We start from the raw sequence: 21720 nt of genomic DNA, 5'->3' as shown, positions 1-21720 counted from the left end.
CCACTGTTCAGAGCTCAGAGCTTCTGTTTGGACTCTAGGAGGGTCGCCCTCTGTAAGGCGGTCATAATGCAGGCTTCACGTACCACACAGGCTACTGAAGACCAGTGCACTGGCTATCACACCCACACATGGGGGCTGTGTCTATGACCTGTCTGAGTTAGATTTTACAAGTCCTAAAACTGTCTACATAAATCCATGCTTACCTGCTAATGAATGTCTTGTCTAGAAGGATTTAAGGCATAGGAATAAGATTAGGAGACTTCAACGAAGAAAGAGACACAGGCTGGAAGTCAAAGTAAAGATTTATCCTTGCAACAGAATGTTTTGGATCTTGCAGTTTGCATATACAAATTCAGCAACATTCACTGGCATTGGAATCAGAGCAAGATCAAATGATAAATGGAATAAAACAACAAAAAATGATAGTTGAAACCAGAATACATACATATAAAGATTGCACATAAATTAAACACAACTTAGTTAAACACAACAGAAATATCAGTAATCATACATTAAAAAAAAAAAAAAGGCATGTCTCTAAACGCTGAAACAGAGGCATCAGGCTCATTTTAAAAAGTTTTAAAAAACACATAAAAATACCTTTTAAAACACTGGTATGCATTCTTCATTTGTAGAGCACATGGAGAGAAACAGTAAGAGTCACACAGTGACCAATAGAACAAGGAGATCAGAACGGTCGTCTTCTAATCACTATTTGGCATTTGAATGCAACCGCATGCAACCGAGAAAAACGTCAAAGGAAAAATGATTTTACCGGCGTGGCGCTGTTCAGTTATGTACAACGGACTTTCTTTGACCCAAGGGGAGGAGGTGCCAACTTTCAGGGCAAGACAGACAGGATGCAGAGTCCTGGGGCGCCCCCCGAGGCTGGAATCAGAGCTGCAGGGTGGTGGCGGGGGCCCGGAGGCTGGTGACCGAGGCCTCTGGGGAGACAAGTGCTGCCGTGCTTGTGGAGGGAGCAGGGTGCTGCACCCGAAGGCCAGGGGCCTTTGCTGTGTTCTCAGAACCACAGCGGGGAGCCTCAGCAGATGCGGACGATGGCCCAAGGGGCAGGACATACACACAAACGGGGTGCCTCCCCGAGGGCACCCCTGAAATGGTCTCCCTTAATCCAAGACACGAGATGTCAGCCAGACCACGACAGGGCCTGCAGGATGCTCAGTGAAGGCTCCTGAAGCTGGACCCCCATCCGGGCCCTTGGATGCTATGATCCCTGGGTCGCCATCACTGCAAGCAGCAGCTCTGCTTCTAGGCCTCGGTGCTCAGTTTTCTCTCTTCCCCTTTAGTCAAAGAAGGACTTCGGGCTCGGGACTCTAACAATGAAAACAAATGGGGCCACCTGGTGCATCTCGCAAAGCTCCCTCCGTGTTGCTCTTTGACCCAAAAGCAGCATCAGTGTGCCCAGAAGGGAGAGGGAGGCAGTTGGCTGTGTGAGGAGCGCAGAGCTGCTGCTGGTGGCGTGGCAGCGCTCACAAAGTTGTGCTTTTGTCCGTCCAGCTGGGCGCCTCCTCTGACCCTCGGGTGGGGCGTGGAGGAGTGGAAGAATCTTAATTACCTGTGGGCCTGTTGTTAGGACATCATCTACCCTGGGTTGTAATTGTGCAATCAGTTACCAGTGGAAATATCAAATTAGGTCTTTAGATTCATATCTCTTTTAGAAAGAAAAAAAAAATGTACCCCAAAATGCACATGTTAAATGAGTTCAGAAAGGTAGACCAGATGTCTTTTTTTACATTGTGCTCATCAGCTTAGGCATCTGATGGTCATAGACAGGTCACTGCCATTAAACCTTTTCATGTTCATCCTCTTTTTTCTAGCCCCACAAGCCAATCCTGTCTGGCAATGAGATCATTATTATCCAGTGTCAGAAGTCTCAATAGGAACCATTCAAAAATAAGTTAGTCTTTAGAGTAAGGATTTCTCTTTCTTTCCTTTTATTAAATATTAAGGAGTGGGACTTAAAAAAAAAACTGTATAAATCTAGATTTTAAGATTTTTTTTCTTACAAACAGTCTTAACTTTTACAAGAGGTTTTTTTAAAATACCAAAACACTTCTCAGAAAGTTTAAAGCATAATTGCTTGTGGTTGCCCGACTGTTTCTCCCAGGCAGTCGGGCATGTCAGATGCCCTATCTGTGCGTGTCAGATGCGCTATCTGACCTTTTGGAATGGGAAGTGATTTTTTTATTGTGCCTCGAGGTATAGCTCATGACTAGCAGGGCAGAATGGTGGGGTGCGGGTTGGGGGCAGAGGAGTGAGAAGGGCAGTGGGTGTGATTCTCAGGGGGCCATCTGAGTCCACCACCCAGACAGATGGACAGCAAGCAGTGCCAGGGAAGTGAAGCTCTGAGAACTGGTTTGCTGGACCCGAGGCCACACGGCCACTGGACCACTGGCCTTCACATCTCTTTTTGTCTCGACAAGATGGCACAATGCAGTCGAATAAATGCATTTCTAAGTATCACCCATAGCCACCGATTACCCCAGTGTGTTTTAGACCTGGACTCAGGTTGTAAAGTCATCTTTGAGCTTTAAAAGGTAAAGGTAAAACCACAGGGGCCGAGACTGAGGACTGTAAGACTCCTTGTTTACACCATGTCTTCATGAACAGTTTGCCTTCAAAAAACTGCCACTGCTCAGGGCTGTGAAATCAACATCAGGAAATTTTCCACTGATTTCTGAGTCCTCGACTGTTTCCTAATGAAGTCGTGGTTAGTACCTTGCATAAATAAACACACTCGGCATATTAAGATTTTTAGCATTTAGAGGTGTTGACTGCGTGAAGTTACAAGATACGAATCTAATGAAAAATTAAAATATTTTTTACTGATATTAGCAGAAATATATATTTTGTGGGATATTATTTGACCTTAATACATTATTCCAGTTTTTAAAGGGCATATTTAAGATTCAATAACTTTACAGCAGGTGGCCTTTAAAGCATAACAAAATATATACAAAGAAATTAGGAAGGATATTAATGTCAACTATGAAATAAATTAACATGATTTTTACAAAATATACTGACCATTAAATTAAAAAATATTTTAAGGCAGGAATTTTCATTTGAAATTAGCATAATCAGAAAATATATCAATAAAATCTTGTACCACTTTGTAGCAGAATTCATACTGTTCCTGAAAAAGAAAACCAAGAACATATTAAAATGATATTAAAGATATATTGAATTAATTTAATTAGAAGAAACACTAAAGAGAAGACATAAAAAAATCTGACCAGTTATTAAAATACTGTTTATCCTGATGCATATAAACTTTTGCTACATAATTTAGTTTTTAGGCACACGATGTTTCCAAATAAAGCTATTTTTCTACATAGAAATGTCAATGTTTCAACTCAGTGTATTTTGGACTCACTGAGTGAGAGATCTCTAGTTTTCATATTTAAACTAAAAACCACTACTTCAGAACGAAAAAATAATAGCAAACCTAACCTCAAACTTCATAATGCAATGAAAATAATCTATAAAAGTTAGATAAGATGGAAATATAGGTTATTTTTAAACCTAAATTTACACTACAAAAGGGCATTGCTTTATATCAATTTTACTAAAATTTAAAAGAATGATGCCTTGCATCTGTGGGTGTGTGCACGCTCAGCTGTGTCCGATTCTTTGTGAATGCACAGACTGCAGCCCGTCAGGCTCCTCTGTCCACAGAATTTTCCAGGCAAGAATACTGGAGTGGGTCACCACTTCCTATTCCAGGGGATCTTCCCGACCCAAGGCTTGAACCCCCGTCTCTTGTGTCTCCTGCACTGTCAGGCAGGTTCTTGGCCGCTGGGCCACTGGGAAGGCCCCACCGCACATCTGCGTGAGGCTCTGAACTTATTCGCACACTTGGACATCGCCTGACTTCTGACCTTCCAGCAGCTCTTTGAGGTTGCGAGACTAGAGGCCGGTGATGGGTTAACGGGGGACCAGTGAGCAGGGCGTGTGACGCCAGTAAGGAGCACTGAAAAGAAGAAATGAGGACTTGGCTGGTGCTCCAGTGGGTAAGCCTTGGAGCTTCCAAGGCAGGCTGTGTGTGTTCAATCCCTAGTTGGGGAACTGAGATCCCACATGCTGGGCAGTGCGGCCAAAGTGGGGGGAAAAAAAGAGATGAAAGAGAAGGGGAAAATGGAAACACCTGGACTTTCTTGGAGAGCCTACCATGCGAGCAGAAAAACCATGTGAGCACAACAGTAAGCAGGCAGGAGAGTGGACCCCAGAGGTTTGAGGAACAACAGACGTGCAGCTACCCTTGCAGACCATGGTAACTTGCTGGCCCAGTGAATATGGGAGCTTGGGAAGCAGGGGGCCCAAGGGAGGCTACTGGCCCCCTCCTCCTCTTTCCCAGGACCCTAGGTTCAGCCTCTTACCTAAATTCACATTGAACAAGAATCTACCAGCCTTTGGGTTGGAAGAGGCCAAACATTAGCCCATCTAGCCCTTCTGGGGTCTCGGTCCAGCCAGCATGGGACAGAGCTGTGCTTTCCAGGGAAAGAAAGACGGAGCCGAAAGCTGCTGTCCTGTGGTTGCAGAGGCTTTGGGAGAGTCAAGGACCACTACAGGGTCCTCCCTTCCAGCTACTAAGATCCCATCCGGTCACCCAGCCCTTAAGGAAGGAGAAAGTGCCTGCATCAGGACTGAGTGAGCATACAGAACCAGTGGGCTGTGCCAGGGGGCCTGGGAGGGCAAGTCCTAAAACGGGAAGCCTTGGGGAAAACTCCAATCCGTTGGCCACCTGATATGAAGAACTGACTCATTGGAGAAGACCCTGATGCTGGGAAAGATTGAAGGCAGGAGGAGAAGGGGACGACAGAGGATGAGATGGTTGGATGGCATCACCGACTCAATGGACATGGGTTTGAGCAAACTCCGGGAGTTGGTGATGGACAGGGAGGCCTGGTGTGCTGCAGTCCATGGGCTTGCAAAGAGTCAGACACAACTGAGCGACTGAACTGAACTGGAACTGAACTGAGGAAAATATGTCCCTGGAGAAGGGCATGGCAACCCGCCCCACTGTTCTTGCCTGGAGGATCCCATGGACAGAGGAGCCTGGTGAGCTACAGTCCATGGGGGTCTCAAAGAGTCGGACATGACAAACATTTTCACTTTTCGTGGGAAAAGCAAGGGGTTATAACAGTCTTGAAAACTGAACTTGCTGTTGCAGGACAATCACCGAATTTGGTAGGGAGGCATCTCTTCTGAAAACCAGAAAGGGTGGGTTTTCACCACGGAATGAAGGAAAACCTATGGGCAACTGTGCTCTGCATGGATTCCTTAAGCCCCCTGGGCGGCATCTGGAGGCTGAGTGAGACCCAGCCAAGGACAAGAGTCCACATGCCCCATGGAAGGCAGAAGATGACAAGAATCAGGACCGTAAATGTCACCGCTGCTTGTGAACCTCTATGTCTGTAAACGTAGACTGGAATCTGCAGGAACAGTTCCCTGACACGCAGCTAGGCCTCTGTCCAACGGGTCTTATCATCCAAAGCCAGGGCTGTGCCCATCCTCACGTGTCTGCCCAGGGGACAGACCCCACCCCGACGCAAGGGAGGAAGGGAGTCGGTGACGCTTGACTGTATGCTGTCTGGGACTTTCAGCTCTCTGTCCTGGAAACATAACCTCCCTCCTTCCTTCCTGGTGGACTAGAGCTCCTTCAGTGCAACATACATCAAATGCAACATGAGACAATTCTCAACCCTCTGGAAGCCATTTCTTACCAGGGTTTGCACCATGTGTGGCCTCTGAAGTCGTAAACTCTTCACAGCTTGGAATACGTCTAAAAGCCCCTCAGCCTTGACCCGTTCCAGAATGTTGCTGAGTGCTATGAAAGTCCCCGTCCGCCCCGCTCCAGCACTGCAGAGAGAACACGGGGTGAGACACCGAAAGTCGCCCGCGGGGATGAGAAACCCACAGCCTCCACCCGGCCCTGCACGCCAGCGCGGGAATGACCGGAGCTCGGATCTTTAACGATCGTTTTATATGTAGCTTGGCTTTGGACCGAGAGTCAGCCAACACAGACATCCTCAAGAACGTGCCTAAATGTAACATGAATCAGATCAGAATCAGGGACGAGTTTTCAAGCTGGTGGACCCACTTCCCTTCCTCCTTGTGGAGGAGTGGCCATCTCAGAGGATGGCCCCTGGACTGGCAGCAGCTACATCACCTGGAAACTTCTCAGGAGTGAAACCCCACCCCGCTCCCGGTTCAGGCGTAGGAGCTGCAGTCCTGGCCCACATTCCCCGTGTGTGCAGGGACCCCCTTCCGAGACGGGAGGCGTGCAGGTGGATGGAAGGGGTGGCTGGGACAAAGGACAGCCCCTGCCAGGAAGGGTCTGATAACTGACCCTTCCCGGCAGTGAAGGTCTGCACCTCCTCTACTTAACAGGATCATTCGGACAAACCCTGCCGGAGCAGACCCTCTTGGGAGAGAGAGAGCAGGCCTAACGGAGGCAGGCTTGGCTGGCTTCTTCCACGGAGCCCTCGGTGGACGCGGAGTTCTCACTGGGGCCCCAAATCCCGACTGTGGGTTTCGCTCACCTTTGTTTGCATCCCTGGTGCCCGACACCCATACCGTTTCAGTCTGGGTTTGTGGAGGCGGAAGAAGGAACTCAGCTCTCCTTTATTCTAAAGGACATCTACGAAGGCACCAGGGACTGAAAACCTAGGTGTGTGCACCCCCTGCTGGCCATGCCTGAAGGGCGCATCTCTGGGTCCAAGGTCAGGAAAGAGGCCAGACCAATCCTCCAGGTTAACCTGGACTTTGTTGACATGAAGGGTAAGCGGGTGGGGGCGAATGGCAGTCAGAAAAATGGGAGCCACATGTAGACAGAGGCACAGAAGTGCAGTTTTAGAAGCAAATCAGACCCCACCCCAAGATCAGACACCCCAAGCTCCCGCAGGAAGAGTTTTGCAAGGGTGGTCAAGGTCCCTGCCAGCAGGGGGGCCTAGCCCAGAAGGAAGGAGAGTTGGCATGTCTCCATAGGATTCACCCTCTGCCTCATAAAGCTGTTTATCAAGGTTCTTGCTGGGGAGGGTGTACTGCTGTGTCCAGGTGTCCCCCGGTGGGCCCCTCTGCCCATGGTGGGGGGTGGGGGGCTTGGGAGCCAGGCTGAGTGGTGTCAGGATGGGCTGGGGCTGCAGACCCTCTGTTATGGACCCCGGCCTGGACATCCCTGAGTAGTTCAAGAAAAGCTTCCTGCTGTGCTGGTTGGGCATGCCAGCCAGAGCCCCGCCGGTCTTTCAAAATGAAGATAACTCAAGTTCAGGGTTTGTCTGAGCTGTGCTTGGAAATGTGTGTGTGTGGTTTTTTTCCCTTTTTTTTTTTTTGACGACTTAAAAAGCACACAGACATGTGTCTGAGTTGCTTCCTGACTCCTTTTCACCAACTGCTTCTGCAAGTCCAGGAAGATATTTATGCATTTGTGTTAAGTCTGGGAGCGGGGGAAGGTGAAGAAGACAGTCCAGGGAAGCGGTGCTGCTGGGAGCAGTGTGCTGAGCGTGGGGTCTGCGTGGGGCCCACCCGGAGCGGGGCGCCCTGGCCCCGGGACCCACTTACCTGCAGTGCACGGTGATGGGGTGGTTGCCGGTCTGCTGCTGCTGCTTCTGCACGGCCGCGATGAGGTCAATCATGCCTTTGCCCTCGGCCGGGATCCCGATCTCGGGCCAGCCGTGGAAGTGGAATTGTCGCACCATCCGCGTCTGCTCCTCCGGCCGGGCCAGGGGCTGCTGGGCAGGAAGAGCGTCTCAGGGCTGCGTGGCCACAGCCGCCCAGCCGCCCTCCCAACCCCGCCCGGAGGGCATTCGGGCCACAGGCTCAAGCAGCCCACGGAGTTCTCATCTGGCTGGCCTCCCAGATGCTGGCTGCTCGTAGGCTGTGGTCACCCTAAAGCAGAAGGCCAGCCGTGCCTCCTCCTGGGTGGGGGTCACGACCATCAGATATTCCCCGGAGCCCCCAGGGCCTGCAAGACCCTGTTACGGAATCCTGGGCAGTTTTGCTTGAGATGACAGGGATCATCCCTTTTTTGTTAGAAGCCAGGACCCACTTCCCTGATAGCTCAGCTAGTAAAGAATCCACCCCCAATGCAGGAGACCCCGGTTAGATTCCTGGGTCGGGAAGATCCCCTGGAGAAGGGATAGGCTACCCACTCCAGTATTCAGTATTTTTTTTTCCCATTTATTTTCATTAGTTGGAGACTAATTACTTTACAATATTGTAGTGGTTTTTGCCATACATTGACATTAATCAGCCATGGATTTACATGTGTTCCCCATCCCAATCCCCCCTCCCGCCTCCCTCTCCATCCCATTCCTCTGGGTCTTCCCAGTGCACCAGCTATGACCCACCTCCCAGAATATTGGAAATAAAAGCAAAAATAAACAAATGGGACCTACCTAATTAAACTGAAAAGCTTTTGTACAACAAAGAAACTATAAGCAAGGTGAAAAGAAAGCCTTCAGATTGGGAGAAAATAATAGCAAATGAAGCAACAGACAAAGGATTAATCTCAAAAATATACAAGCAACTCCTGCAACTCAATTCCAGAAAAATAAATGACCCAATCAAAAAATGGGCCAAAGATCTAAACAGACATTTCTCCAAAGAAGACATACAGGTGGCTAAGAAACACATGAAAAGATGCTCAACATCACTCATTATCAGAGAAATGCAAATCAAAACCCCACTCCAGTATTCTTGGGCTTCCCCGGTGGTTTAGCTGATAAAGAATCCGCCTGCAATGTGGAAGACCTGGGTTCGATCCCTGGGTTGGGAAGATCCCCTGGAGAAGGGAATAGGCTACCCACTCCAGTATTCTGGCCTGGAGAATTCCATGCTGTATAGACCATGGGGTCGCAAAGAGTCGCACACGACTGAGTGACTTTCTCTTTCAGGACCCACCATGTCCCTTCAAGGCTGGGGATGAGCGGTTTTGGAGCCTAGGGTCCCTGGGTCTTTCTGCGACCCACGAGGAGAAGACCAAGTCTTTGGGCAAAGCTGGGTTTCACTGTACTGACCGTCTTGAGCTCAGAATCGGAACCCACAGGTGGGTCATTTTACGCATGGTTGACACACAGGGAGAGTTCCCAAGGCCCGGCTGGTGGGGGGTTGTGGAAGGCTCTGAGAAGGGGTCTGGCAGAGAACCCCGGGAGGCCTCTGTGGCCTCACCCAGTCATTTCTCCTGCTCTCTGACCCACGGCTGTTTCTCCCGGGGAGTGGGCAGCAGTAGGATGCCTCTTGGGGTCGGCTACGTGGCCCCATCATCTCCAGGCTCCAGCAAGGAGCTCGGGGAACGATCATGGAGGTGAAATCTTACGGGAGATCAGCCACTCGGTAACACAGCCGCCCACTGCCCACACTGACCACTGACACGAACGCGGGGATCTGGAACAGTGTGACGGACAGGACGTTCTGGCACAAAGAGCCCACACGACCGCCGCAGGGTGTTCTGTCCATAAGAGGCTGAAGGCCCCTGGCAACAATACCTGATTGAAGGTGACCAGGAAGTCTCGTACACTGATGGCTTCGGAAAGGGCATCGCTCTTTATTTCGATCGTTATTTCTCCGTGAGTCACTGAGCCCTCTGTTGGCCAATACTGGTGGCATTTATCCTGGGGAATAAAATAAAAATGTTTTAAGTCTCGAAATAAAGAATTTGCTGCCAGCAGTTTTAACAATAGGATGCAGACGTGCTGTCAGACCATTTAGTGTATTTCATCTGAACAAGAAAATAGCACATGAACATAAATATGAATGCCACTAGTGCCTGCTGACCAAGGGAACAAAGCATGCGTGTGTCTGCAACTTTGATACAGAACAGAAATGACATGACACAGAGGAGGGGCCAGTACTGGAGCTGAAAAATCAGCTATCTGTATGGGAAAAGTGAACTGGATCCCTAACTCGCCCGCTGCCTGGGCTGATATGAATGCCCTCATGGAGTTGGGCAGTGTACAACTGTATATGGCAGCCTTGAAGTTTAATAAAAACAAACCAAGGGTAAGACTTGAAGTAAAAAATAAAACTCTGAAAGCCTTAGAAAAAATATCTTTTCATTTTGGGGTACAGATTTACCAAACAAGAACCCCAGAGAGCTAACCAACCATGACAAAGAAGATCTCAACATCAGATTATATTAAAATTAACTCTGTGTCATCAATAAACATTTTGTTGTTGTTTAGTCACTAAGTTGTATCTGACTCTTTTGTGACCCCATGGCCTGTAGCCCACCAGGCTCTTGTGTCCATAGGATTTTCCAGGCAAGAATACTGGAGTGGGTTGCCATTTCCTCCTCCAGGGGAATCTTCCCCACCCAGGGATGGAGCCAGCATCTTCTGCATTGACAGGCGGATTCTTTACCACTGAACCACTTGGGGAATTCCAAAAACATTGAGAGAATAAAAAGACAGGCCATCAACTGAGATGAGATACTTGCAATACATAAAAGCAACAAGGAATCAGTATGAAGAATATATAAAGAAATCCTCTAAATCAATAAGAAAAGTGCAAACAACCCACAAGAAAAATGAGTGGAAGGCATGGACAGGCACTTTGCACAAGAGGAAACATGTCATCATCTATAAATAAACAAAGTGATGCCTGACCTCAGAGTGATCAGAGAGATGCAAATCAAGGCCACAAAGATGATATTTATACCTATTCAGTTAACAAAAATGAGGATGCCAGACAACCCTAGGGATGTCGATGAATGATGTTCACTCTGTGTCCGCTTTGGAAACCGTATCTACTTTGGAAAGTCATTAGGAGCTGCCCTGTCTATTCAAATGTTCACACACTCTCCAACGTGGCATTTTTGTCTCTGAACCCTGCGATTCCTCATGCATCATGAGACACATGTGAGAAAATACCCACAGCACTGTTTGTAAAAAAACAAAATGGATCAACCCAAACGCCCATGACAGGAGGAGGGGCAAGCCAGTGGATGCAGGATGGACAGTTTGTGTCATGGAGCAAAAGGAAATAACGGTGAGTGAGCCACAGTTATAGGCAGCAACACAGCAAAATATCGAATGCATAACTTTGAGCGGAAAAGTCAAGTCTCGGAAGGCTGTATACCTTGTGTGAAAGTCACTCAGTTGTGTCTGACTCCTTGTGACCCCATGGCCTGTACAGTCTGTGGAATTCTCCAGGCCAGAATACTGGAGTGGGTAGCTGTTCCCTTCTCCAGGGGATCTTCCCAACCCAGGGATCGAACCCAGGTCTCCTGCATTGCAGGTGGATTCCTCACCAGCTGAGCCACCAGAATTTGTATACCTTAATGGTACCCTCTCATAGGAGGTTAAAAAGCAGACAAAACTAAACAGTAGCTTCTTTAGGAATATATATATATATATATATATATATATATACTAAATAAAAAAAGATTTCTTAAAAAGTTAAGAAAACATCCACTAGGATAGCTTAATTAAAAAGATAATTATAAGTGTTGATGAGGATGGGGAGAAGCTGGAATGCTTGTACATTACTGGTGGGGCATCTGCTTTAACAGTTAAAGTTTGCAATATAGTTAAGACAGGCCCCAGCAGTTCCACCCCTAGGCATCTACCTAAGAGAAATAAAAATATATGTCCACATAAAAGCTTGTCCACATAAAAACATATATTTCACTAAAAAAATCCATGAATGTTCAAAACAGTATTCATAACAGCCCAAAGTGAAAACAACCCAAATGTCCAAAAACTAATCAATAAATACATAAAATTTAGGGCCATACTATTAAAAAAAATAGTGAGGAAATGATTCATGAATGAACTTTATAAACATGCTAAGTGAAAGTGCTCAATCACAAAAGACAGGTGGTATGATTCCATTTATATGAAATGTCCAGATGAGGCAAATTCATAGTCAGAAAGTAACTAATCTGTGGTTGCAGGGATTGTGGGGAGGGAGTAGGTAGTGGCCATTCATGGGTATGGGGTGTCTTTTCAGGTGATGACAATGATCTGGAATTAGTAATGTTGTACAACTCTGTGAGTATACTAAAAACCACGGAACCATACACTTTAGAAAGATGAATTGCATGTGTGATGACCCCAACAAAACTGTTTTAAAAAAGCAAAGAAGTCAAAACCCACAAATTCAGGGTAGTGGATACCTCTTGGGAGAACACCTAGGTAAGTGTATATTATCGGCAAAAGTTTGGTTTTTCAATTGGATGATGGGTTCACAAGTGTTTATGATGTTATTAAATAAAAACAAGAAGACTCTGTGCCTCTGGATGGATCGCTGGGAGAAAAGAAATATTTAACCCATTCACTTCTACCAGGACTGTATTAATTAGGCACACATTTCAATACCTCTGTCTTTTCGTCCCAAGAAAAGTGAATAAGGGTCTTTTTCTTCAACAGGTTGTGATCAAACATGTATTTGTGGCAAACACAAAATGGCAGAAATTCAAGGCAGGTTAAAGGTGGCTCAGATGGTAAAGCGTCTGCCTACAACGTGGGAGACCCGGGTTCTGTCCCTGGGTCAGGAAGATCCCCTGGAGAAGGAAATGGCAACCCACTCCAGTACTCTTGCCTGGAAAATCCCATGGACGGAGGAACCTGGTGGGCTATAGGTCCATGGAGTCGCAAAGAGTCGGACACGACTGAGCAACTTCACTGTAAATAAAATGCAGGCTGAGAACAACAGCCAGTGGGTAGTTCCAGTGAACTGGAGTGGGAAAGGGGGAGTTGAAATAAAACCTTTTTCATTTGCAGCCTCTCTCTCTCCTCTAGTCATGGCCTGGCCTCACAGCTGATGGCAGGTGAGACCGTCCCAAGGGACCGGTAGTCCAGCAGGTGGGCTGCAGCTGGTGCGTGTGAGCGGCCCGGGAGGGGGGCGGGGGGCGGGGCCGGGGGCGAGCTGACCTGCTCTCTCTCCTGGACTTCGGTCAGCATCACGATCGTGTGGCACTTCCACTCCCAGACCATCCTCCAGAAGTCCTCCACCGTGTGCGCCAGGGGCCCCTGGGTGGCGATGAAGTAGTCCTTCTGCCGGTAGCCCTTCAAATGGATGGGAGCAGAGGTTCAAGCCTGGCTTCCTCCCACCGCTCACCCACGTGGGGACATGTGGGTTTAGGACAGCCCTGGGCCTCACGAGGGACAGTATTCTCCAGACTTCCGGGGCCTGAGCCGAGCCCCAGATGGCACAAGCTAGGAAAACAGGTCAAGATGCCCCTTCACCTCTGTGCGGATGTAACGCGGCCCTTGCTTGGACTGGCTTTGATTCTGTTAAGAATGTGCCTGTATGTGTCACAGCTAACTTAGCATCAAGGCAGGGCAGAGAGGGTGCAGAGCTGGAGGAAGTGAGTTAATTCCCCGGTTCCTGGCTTGGGGCCCACGTAACCCGACTCTGGCACAGCGTTCTCTCGTCTGTAAACCGGAATCCGTGCACAGACTTGACTGCAATGCTGTCTCCCGCCCATTCAGCTCTGCTGTGCGCAAGGCAGCCTGTGACCGGGCCTGAACTGAACTGTGCTGTCCACGCAGAGGTCACAGGACAGAAAGCGCATGCAAGCAGGGACAGAGGGCTGGAGCGTAACAGCAAAGCAAAAGAGAAGTTATGATGTATTAATGGAAAAGCAGCCAATTATTTAGTAGTGCACGTACATCCTCTATTTCAAAGTTCCTTATTCTTTTTTTTTTCCAGCCAGCGTTTGCTAATGAACTGGTTTGGCTTTCTGGGGGCATGTCCACCCTTTCTGATTGTGAAAACAAGTAGAGGAAGAGATTGTGATCACAGGTGAAGGGAGCTGACATCCTCACCAGGCACGCAGGCTCGGCGGGGACCCAGCACTTACGTCTATAAAGGACGCGTTGATGTAGTCCGTGTACTCCTGGCCCCTCTTCATGGACAGAATCACGCGGTTGAAGTCGTCTGTAAAGCAGTGTGTCCCCTGGGTCAGAAGCGACCCCATCCTGCCTGGCAAACTTGAGCTCACTGTTAGGAGCTTCCGAGACACAAAGCTTATGGATAAAATCACTAAATACAATCAACTACTTGGAAGGTTTCCTTTCTAAACTAGGTTCTTTCAAGAGGCTGGGGGAAGCTGTGTTTTGTGAGGAAAGTTCTCAAATAACTGACTTAATGTCTTCATCGGTCATAAACTGAGGTGCTGGGCTGTGCCTAGTCGCTCAGTCGTGTCTGACTCTTTGCAACCTCGTGGACTGTAGCCCACCAGGCTCCACTGTCCTTGGGGAGTCTCCAGGCAAGAATACTGGAGTGGGTAGCCTATCCCATCTCCAGGGGATCTTTCTGATCCAGGAATCGAACCTGGGTCTCCTGCATGGCAGGCAGATTCTTTACCAGCTGAGCTCCCAGGGAAGCCCCAAATTGAGGTCATTCATACCAAAATGTAAGCATTAAAGTAAACTTAAGGAATCAAAGGAGGGTGGCCAGGCAAGCAACATGGAGTAGCCTGCCGGAGGCATCACGGCCATAGAGACCCCGGGTCTGAGGCTGCAGAGGGCTTGCCCAGCCCCACACACTGCCGGCCTGGGCAGGTCCACGTGAGGTCCTCCTGCTGCGGGAGCTGAAGTTCAGCAGGGGGTGCGGAGGGGAGGTCCGGGTGAGCCCTCCCGCCTCCCCTCCCCCTGGGGTTCCTCCGATGCCTCTGCTCCTACCAGGCTTGCAGGCTTCCCGTCCCCCAAGACCCCAGGCTGCCCAGCACCCGATGCCTCCCTTCCCCACGGTTTGCGGGCCCCAAGAACTCTCCCTAGAAGGCCTCAGCTGAGAGCCCTTCGGGCCCGGCTGCCCAGTGAGGGCCAGGACCCCACTCTGTGTACAGGGGGGTGCCGTGCCTCCGCCCAGGTTTGGGGGAGGACGGGATGACGTCTCATAGAATCAGGAGCCACCACGTCAGGCCCGAAGCTCATCCCTCCGCTTCCGGGAAGTCCCCCTCCCTCTCCTGCTTCCAAGCCCGGGTCACAAGCTGCCTGCCTGACACCCTACGGGACAGCCTAGGTCACTCACGTCTTCACAGGTGGGCATTCTCTTCCCCACACTTGACAGAGCTCCCCGAGGGCACCCCGCCCCGGACCCCTGGTTTACAGGAGCGGGTGGTCAACGACCTTCCAGCGACTGAAGCCCCAGGCTACCTGCCCGATGGCGCCTGCCACGAGGGCCTACCCTCCACGGATGGCCCCTTACATGGAATGATCTGGATGACCCTGGCCTTCTTCATGTTCGCGGGCAGGTTGCCTGTCCTCATGTTCTCCTTCATGATGCGGACATTTGTCAGTTTCTGCAGCCAAGAGAGACACAGCCGTGCAGTTAAAACCTTGATGTTCCCAAGAGACTGCTCAGCCTTCTAACCCCACTGCCATCAAGGACACCTGCTCAGAGGAAACACCTGTCTCCATCTCCAGACATGGCCCGAGTCTTGCGAGATAAAAGGTGCATGTATGATATTCCACCCACCGCCCCCCCCCCCCACCGACATGGCTGCAGAGCTCTGAAAGTTCCCGTGGTTCTTCCATTGAAAGTCACGGGCGGGATAGATCCCCTTGCTTTTCCGGGCGTTCCTAGGGGAGGAAGCAGCTGCAACCAGCTTTGTGTGAACGAGGCCGGTCCTCCTTGAGAGCAGGTCGGCGCTTACCCTGAACTCCTCCTCCAGCCCGATCTTGTCGAAGTGGGCAGTGGGGCCATGCAGTGCCTGCAGGTGCTTCTCCAGAGAGGACACGTCCAGCTCGGTGTCCCCGTAGAGGTAGTACTCTAGTAAGGCTTGGTAGATGAACGTGTACTGCATCTGCGGGGAGACCCAGACAGGCTCCAAGAGGGGGGCCTCGGAGTAGGGGGCCCTTCTCTTTGTGCCAAGGGGAGGGGGTCGGGGGGAACGTCAGATTAAGGGCTCCCTGTGGTGACCATCTGCGGCCTTGACGAGGGCCGGGGTGACGTGGTCCCGGCCAGGCGCTGCTCTGCGTGCATCTGACACGCGTCCCAGGGCATCGGGGTTTGCTGAGCCAAGCTCACATCAGCACAGGTGGCTGGGCCAGGGGAGGGCATGACTCACGTCCGTCTGAACCATCTGAGGCCGCTGATTGCGGATTCTGGACACGAAGTCAAAGACGTCCACTTTCTGCTCTGCGTGCATCATGTCCATCATGGCGTCGATCACAATGAAGGTGCCCGTCCGGCCCACGCCCGCGCTTGGGGAGAGAGGAAGAGGCCACGCTGTGAGTCTCCTGTCCCCAGTGCAATGATGGGACCTTGGAACACGCCTGCAGTCCGGACCTGACGACACGCCACCCTCAGCGAAGACGGACCTCTTCACGGCGCAGAAACTTCCCTCCGTTAATAAAGACAAATCCAGGTGAGGCCACCGGAGGGCACCAGAATCTCAGGGACAAGATCTCAAATCTCCTTCCGGGGTCATGTCTGACTCTCTGCAACCCCAGAGACTGTAGCCCACCAGATTCCTCTGTCCATGGCATTCTCCAGACAGGAATCCTGGAGAGGGCTGCCATTTCCTCTTTTCTCTTCCAGGGGATCTTCCCAACCCAGGGATCGAACCCGCGTCTCCTGCAGGTCCTGCAGTTGCAGGCGAATTGGAGACTAACAGGCTTACTTCGGGCTTTCCTGGTAGCTCAGATGGTAAAGCATCTGCCTACAATGTGGGAGACCCAGGTTCGATCCCTGGGTCGGGAAGATCTCCTGGAGAAGGAAATGGCAACCCACTCCAGTATTCTTGCCTGGAAAATCCCATGGACTGAGGATCCTGGTAGGCTACAGTCCATGGAGTCACAAAGTCGGACACGACTGAGCGACTTCACTTTCACTTTCAACAGGCTTACGGAAAAGGGCCACTGTCTAAGCTTTGTGTGAGTTGTACTGGTAATTTTTCTTCTATTACCGAGTGCCATCTCCTCATTATCACTTGTGCAAGTGGATTTTTTTTTTTAATTGTCACGCTTGATGTGCGTTTCCAGGTTCTTCATAAGAAAGAAGGCCCCCAGGCCAGGTCTGTTGGCCCTGGAGCCAAGGTCATGTAAATGGGGGCCCCAGCTGGCTCTGTCTAGGACCCCGGCCCTGAACCCTGGGCTGGCTGGGGCCAGCTGGTGCTCAGGGGCTCCACTGAGAGGTTTCCTTCCTCGGGAAGCTGCCCGATTCCACTTCTGGGCTAGGGTTCCTTTCCCCGCAATGGCCTCCCCACGGAGGTCTCTGCACATCCTCCCCACCACCGCCCTCCCTGTCCATCTAGATCCCCTCCAAGCAATGCAGGCCATCCATATGTGTTTCCCCAACACCCAGGACTCAGCAGGTACACAAACAAACTCAGCCAACATCCACGGGATGAAAAAACCCCTAACGGTCCAGACCACAACTGCACGTAGCAGCCAAGGGTGCAGGGTCACTAGGTTGAACCGGGCTTGCCCCCAGCACCCCGACCCACTGCAACTTTAGCCTCTTTTTAAAAAATAAAGTCATCTTTCAAATGGAAGGTTCACAACTTAAGGAATGAAGCCCCCCTACCATGTTCCTCTTTTGGGGGGGGGGGTGAGGATGGTACCATTCTTTCCAGCTAGTCTCCAAAATGGCACTAGACAGGCAGTGAAGACCTGCCCTCTTGGAGACTCCCTGCTCCTCACGGGCAGGGAAGAGCGGAGGAGACATGAGGGGCTCCTTCAGGAGTCTTAGTTCTTTACAAACAAAGAAGGAGACGGTCGTTAGGTGCAGAGCCAGGTCAAGACAGCCCACCCAACAGGTGCGTGGAAGGGGCCAGGACATAGCTGACTGCAGGCAGCGAGAGGCTCCTGCCCGGGGGAGCGGGGAGCAGGGGACTTCAGCAGAGGAAGGGGCCAGGCTGGCTCTACCAGGAGAAGCCCCGGGCCAGATGTTCTTCCCCTTCTGAACTCTGGACGCTGGAGTGGAGCTCAGAGCTGCAGCGAGAGACCTCTCCCTGTGGTTTCATCAGGGACTGAGTGGCAGCTCTTTTAAGGGATTGGGGGGTTGCTGGGGGTGAAGAGTGAGTGCCAGAGCACAGAAGGAAGTGGCTAAGCCCCCAGCCCCAGGCAGTACACCCTCTGGAGTCCAAGGAGACCCAAGCGAAGGTACATTTGGAGGGATGAGGCTGTCAAGTCCACTGCATCCTGAGGACCTGGGTCTGCCAGCCCATGAGAGCCTCTTCCGGGATGCTGGGGGCTCTGGCGGGCTTGAACTCCTGGCAGGAGCCTCTGCTCCCAGGCCTCACCTGGACCACCCATCTGCCCGCATGGGACTCAGCTTGATGGGGACGCACAGACCAGAGAGAAGGGCATCCCTTCCCCGCAGGCAAAGCAGAACACAGAGAAGTCAGGAGCTGCGGTAGCAGCACTGAATTAACACACTCCCCTGGGAAGAGAACCTCTGTGCCATGGCAGAGGCCGGGATTCTCGGCCACAGACGGCGGCAGAGGGTGGAAAACAAGATGAAGGGCAAATGACCTGCCCCAGCACCGTGGCGAGGGGGGGAGACGGGCAGGGGAGGAGCCAGGCGCTGAGGTTCCACCAGCACCAGGGAATCTGGAGGCATCAGAACAAAACAGAGCTGAGCCGCTCCCTGCAGCCAGCCCTGACCCCACGCAGAGGCGGCTCCTTCATCCCCCACCGTCTGGAGCCCAGCCGGCTGACGGTCAGCTGATGGGAACAGGAGTGTGCCTGCCTGCCCGCCTGCTGCGGGCCTTTCAAACGCTCCACCCTGAGGACGCGCTGCTGACCGGCGTCCCCTCTAGCTGGGGCCACCGCGGGCCCGTGCCTCGGAAGGACTTCCCTGCTCAGGGAGTCAGGCCGGTGGCCCTGCCCTCCCGGCTGGAGGACGGACGGTCCTGCTCAGTGGGTGTCACTCTCCACTGGACACAGGGTTTCCCAACTGTTACAGGCGGGGTCGTTCCGAGTATCACGGCCCGGCCGGGGACAAGAGGAGCCTGCCCCCCAGGGACACAGGGGCTCTGAATCTGCCACACAGGTGTTCAGCGGAAGCGACACACCGACTCTGGCTTTCAGGAAGTCTGAGCAAGAAGTGGGGGCTGCCCCCTTGAGAGGGCCAGGCCGGGCTGGACCACGCCCCAGACTCTCCAAAGCCAGTGGCTCAGAGGCCTGTGCAGCGCCGGGTCACAAGGCGCTTGTCTGCTTTCAATACTAAGGTTCCCCGACAGGTGGTACTGATGAAGGGCTCTGCCCCCCGGGATGGAGAGCATCCCTCCAGCTCTTGCCCTGATGGATTCTCTGAGCTGCGTCCAGTATCCAGGAGGTATTTTCAGGTCACCCCAGCGGCCCCTCTGCCCACCCTGATGTCCACCCACTGGTCATTTTCCCCCTGGAGGCTGGATCCTTCCTGGAGGCCGCCCAGCCGTGCCTGGCACGCACCTGCAGTGGACCACGATGGGCCCGGCGTGCGCGGGGTTGAGCGTCCTCACTTTCTTCAGGAACTTGAGCATGCCGATGGGGGTGAAAGGCACCCCGAAGTCGGGCCAGCTGGTGAAGTGCAGCTGGCAGACCAGCCGAGGCGCTTTGCAGCCGTCAGGGAGCTGCTGTGGGGAACACGGAGACGTGAGCGGGCGGGACGGCCCCGCCCCCCTCCCCACCCGCAGCGTCACGGCTCCAGGTCCCCCTCTGCCGTCCAGGCGTGAGCAGCCGTGGGGACCCGTGCAGAGAGGGGCCCATCAGTGAAAACCACACGCCTGGGAGTGAGACCCTGATGCTTACTGGACACCATAGCAGCGGGGGCAGCAGAGCAGGGCCCACGGTCACCCGGCCAGGACCAGCCAGGCAATGCCCTGCAGCCGGCCCTAGGGCTCACGGGCCCGTCAGCCAGCAGGCTGGCTGCGTCCCAGTTGGCCGAGACTTTATATTGCCGTGTAACTGCCAACAGCATGAGCTTTCACTCTCAAAAGCGGCTTGATTTGTGGGGAAAACATATGGTTGGTCTACCCTTGGAAGACCCCACCCCACCCCAACCCTTTCCTCAAAACCGTTCTCCACTCTTCTTACCCAGAACTGAGGAGTTTGGTTCTCTGCCCCAAGCCATGGAAAGTTATATAGTGTATTTGGAAGCGTGTGGGCATGTGTGTGCGTGTGTGTACGCGTGTGTTTCTGGGAGGAGGTGGGCCAAAGTCGGGGACAGTAATATGATAAAGTTCATCCTCTCTCCTCTTTTGCTGTGGCTTCTAGGAAGCTCAGACTCATATTCTGCGATCTAACCACACCCATCACTGTACCTTTGATTCTTGATAACACCACCTTCCGCTTTTTGCTAATTTTTTTTTAAGTCTCTGAAATCTCTTATTTCATCTGCCTCGCCTACAGGTGTCTTTATTGAAGACTGCCTTAAATCATCTCAGGGGAGGAGTGACTAGCAGGAAAACAGTTTGAAAAATAATGAAATGTTTCAGATATAATTTTGAAACTGTAAAAAAAAAGAAAAACCTCACGTCTCCATGCCAGCGTGTGAAACAGCCCTGTGTAACTGACTGGGGGACCCCTTCCCACCACCCCCAGGATGCTCCAACTGACTCAACTTCCCCCACCCAGGTGGTCTCTGGGAGCTAGGAGTATCGACCCTGACTCAAGGTCACGTGCACCTGCCCGTCGGCTGCCCCGTAGACTCAGATCTGTGGCCCACAAGGGACCATCCCGCCTCCCTGCCCGGCACTGCCTCCAGCCTCGTCTCCCCTTGTGAGAGCTGCTGGGGCAGGGGATGTCGGGGTGAGGCAAGTGCTTCCTGTGATAAAACACGCACGTGTGTGTCTCCTCGCAAGCCTGCCTCTGCGAGAAGCCGCGTGCTTACAGACTGAATGCAGAACTTCCGGATGGTGTAGTCCACCAGCACCACGCAGTCCTCCACACACACCCGGACGTTCCCGTATGTCCAGCAGCCCTGGTCCGGCCAGTACTGATAGCACTTCTCCTGCGTGGGGCAAGTGGACAGAAACAGGAGGTCTGTGGGCGGGGGGCCTTTCATCACCTCGTCGACCCCTGCCCCGGCCGTGGACACAGGCCTCGCACACAGCCGGCTCCAGGGACACAGCCCTCAGAGGCTGGGACGGTGTGCCTCCGTCTCATCAATGCTGGTTAACGGCTGGACTGAGACTGGAATCAGACCCCTCTGACGCCTCAATTACTCATCCCCTTACTAACCACACGTACTGCCTGGCCCATCGGGCTGAGCTGCTCTACAGAGTCGGGGACCCACGTGGAAGCAGCCTCACCTGGGTGGGGCTTCGTCAAGCCCTAGAGGACAAACGTGCTCCTCAAACACTGCTCATCGGATTCGGTGGGTCATTATTTGAATTTAATTTGCACCCCACCCACCCTCTGTGGAAGAGTCATGGACTTGTCGTCAGCTGAACGCTCCTGACTTTTCTCCAAGGATAAGACAGATGCACGAATTTGTAGAGCTGGATGGGTAGGTGGTCACAGAGAGGTCTTCCTTTGCTTTGCCTCCCCCAGAACTACAAATGACCACACACGAGAGGGTGGGGACTGGTCCTCCTGTTCCTTACCCCAGGGCGTCCTCCTGCAAGGAGGGCCTGAAGGCTCGAGGTCCCCCTAATGGGGGGACCCCTGCTCCACAGCTGCAGAGGTCAGCGAGCCATTGGCCCTGGACACTACCCACTGGACACAGCTCACAGGCCGGGCCACGAGGACTAATCATCCTATAAAGTAGGAGTCAGCTGGTATTTACGAGAGCCCAGTGCTCATGTGATGACACCCACCA

The 21720-nt window shown here is 52.0% G+C and overlaps 1 protein-coding gene across 14 annotated transcripts in view; it reads right to left on the bottom strand.

Moving 5' to 3' along the window:
- Positions 1-284: 284 nt before the first annotated feature.
- The window catches only part of PTPRE (protein tyrosine phosphatase receptor type E), a 180553-nt gene continuing 159117 nt past the window's right edge, over positions 285-21720 (bottom strand). For 7 of the 14 annotated variants that reach the window (XM_043925325.1, XM_043925327.1, XM_043925328.1 and 4 more), the window contains 11 exons: positions 20743-20910; positions 19371-19534; positions 16040-16175; positions 15626-15775; positions 15178-15271; positions 13829-13905; positions 12897-13031; positions 9510-9635; positions 7585-7754; positions 5748-5883; positions 285-3157 (listed from right to left, as the gene is read on the bottom strand). In XM_043925325.1, coding sequence (XP_043781260.1) covers positions 3083-3157; positions 5748-5883; positions 7585-7754; positions 9510-9635; positions 12897-13031; positions 13829-13905; positions 15178-15271; positions 15626-15775; positions 16040-16175; positions 19371-19534; positions 20743-20910 — 1431 coding nt within the window. In that variant the 3' untranslated portion in view covers positions 285-3082. The remainder of the gene's footprint in view (positions 3158-5747; positions 5884-7584; positions 7755-9509; positions 9636-12896; positions 13032-13828; positions 13906-15177; positions 15272-15625; positions 15776-16039; positions 16176-19370; positions 19535-20742; positions 20911-21720) is intronic. The other 7 variants (XM_043925322.1, XM_043925333.1, XM_043925323.1 and 4 more) reach the window with 5 other exon arrangements.

The sequence above is a fragment of the Cervus elaphus genome, chromosome 15 (assembly GCF_910594005.1).
Source record: "Cervus elaphus chromosome 15, mCerEla1.1, whole genome shotgun sequence".
In the NCBI taxonomy this organism is placed as follows: domain Eukaryota; kingdom Metazoa; phylum Chordata; class Mammalia; order Artiodactyla; family Cervidae; genus Cervus; species Cervus elaphus.
The sequence above is the reverse complement of the archived record's forward strand: the minus strand, read 5'-3'. Positions and strand labels throughout refer to the sequence as shown.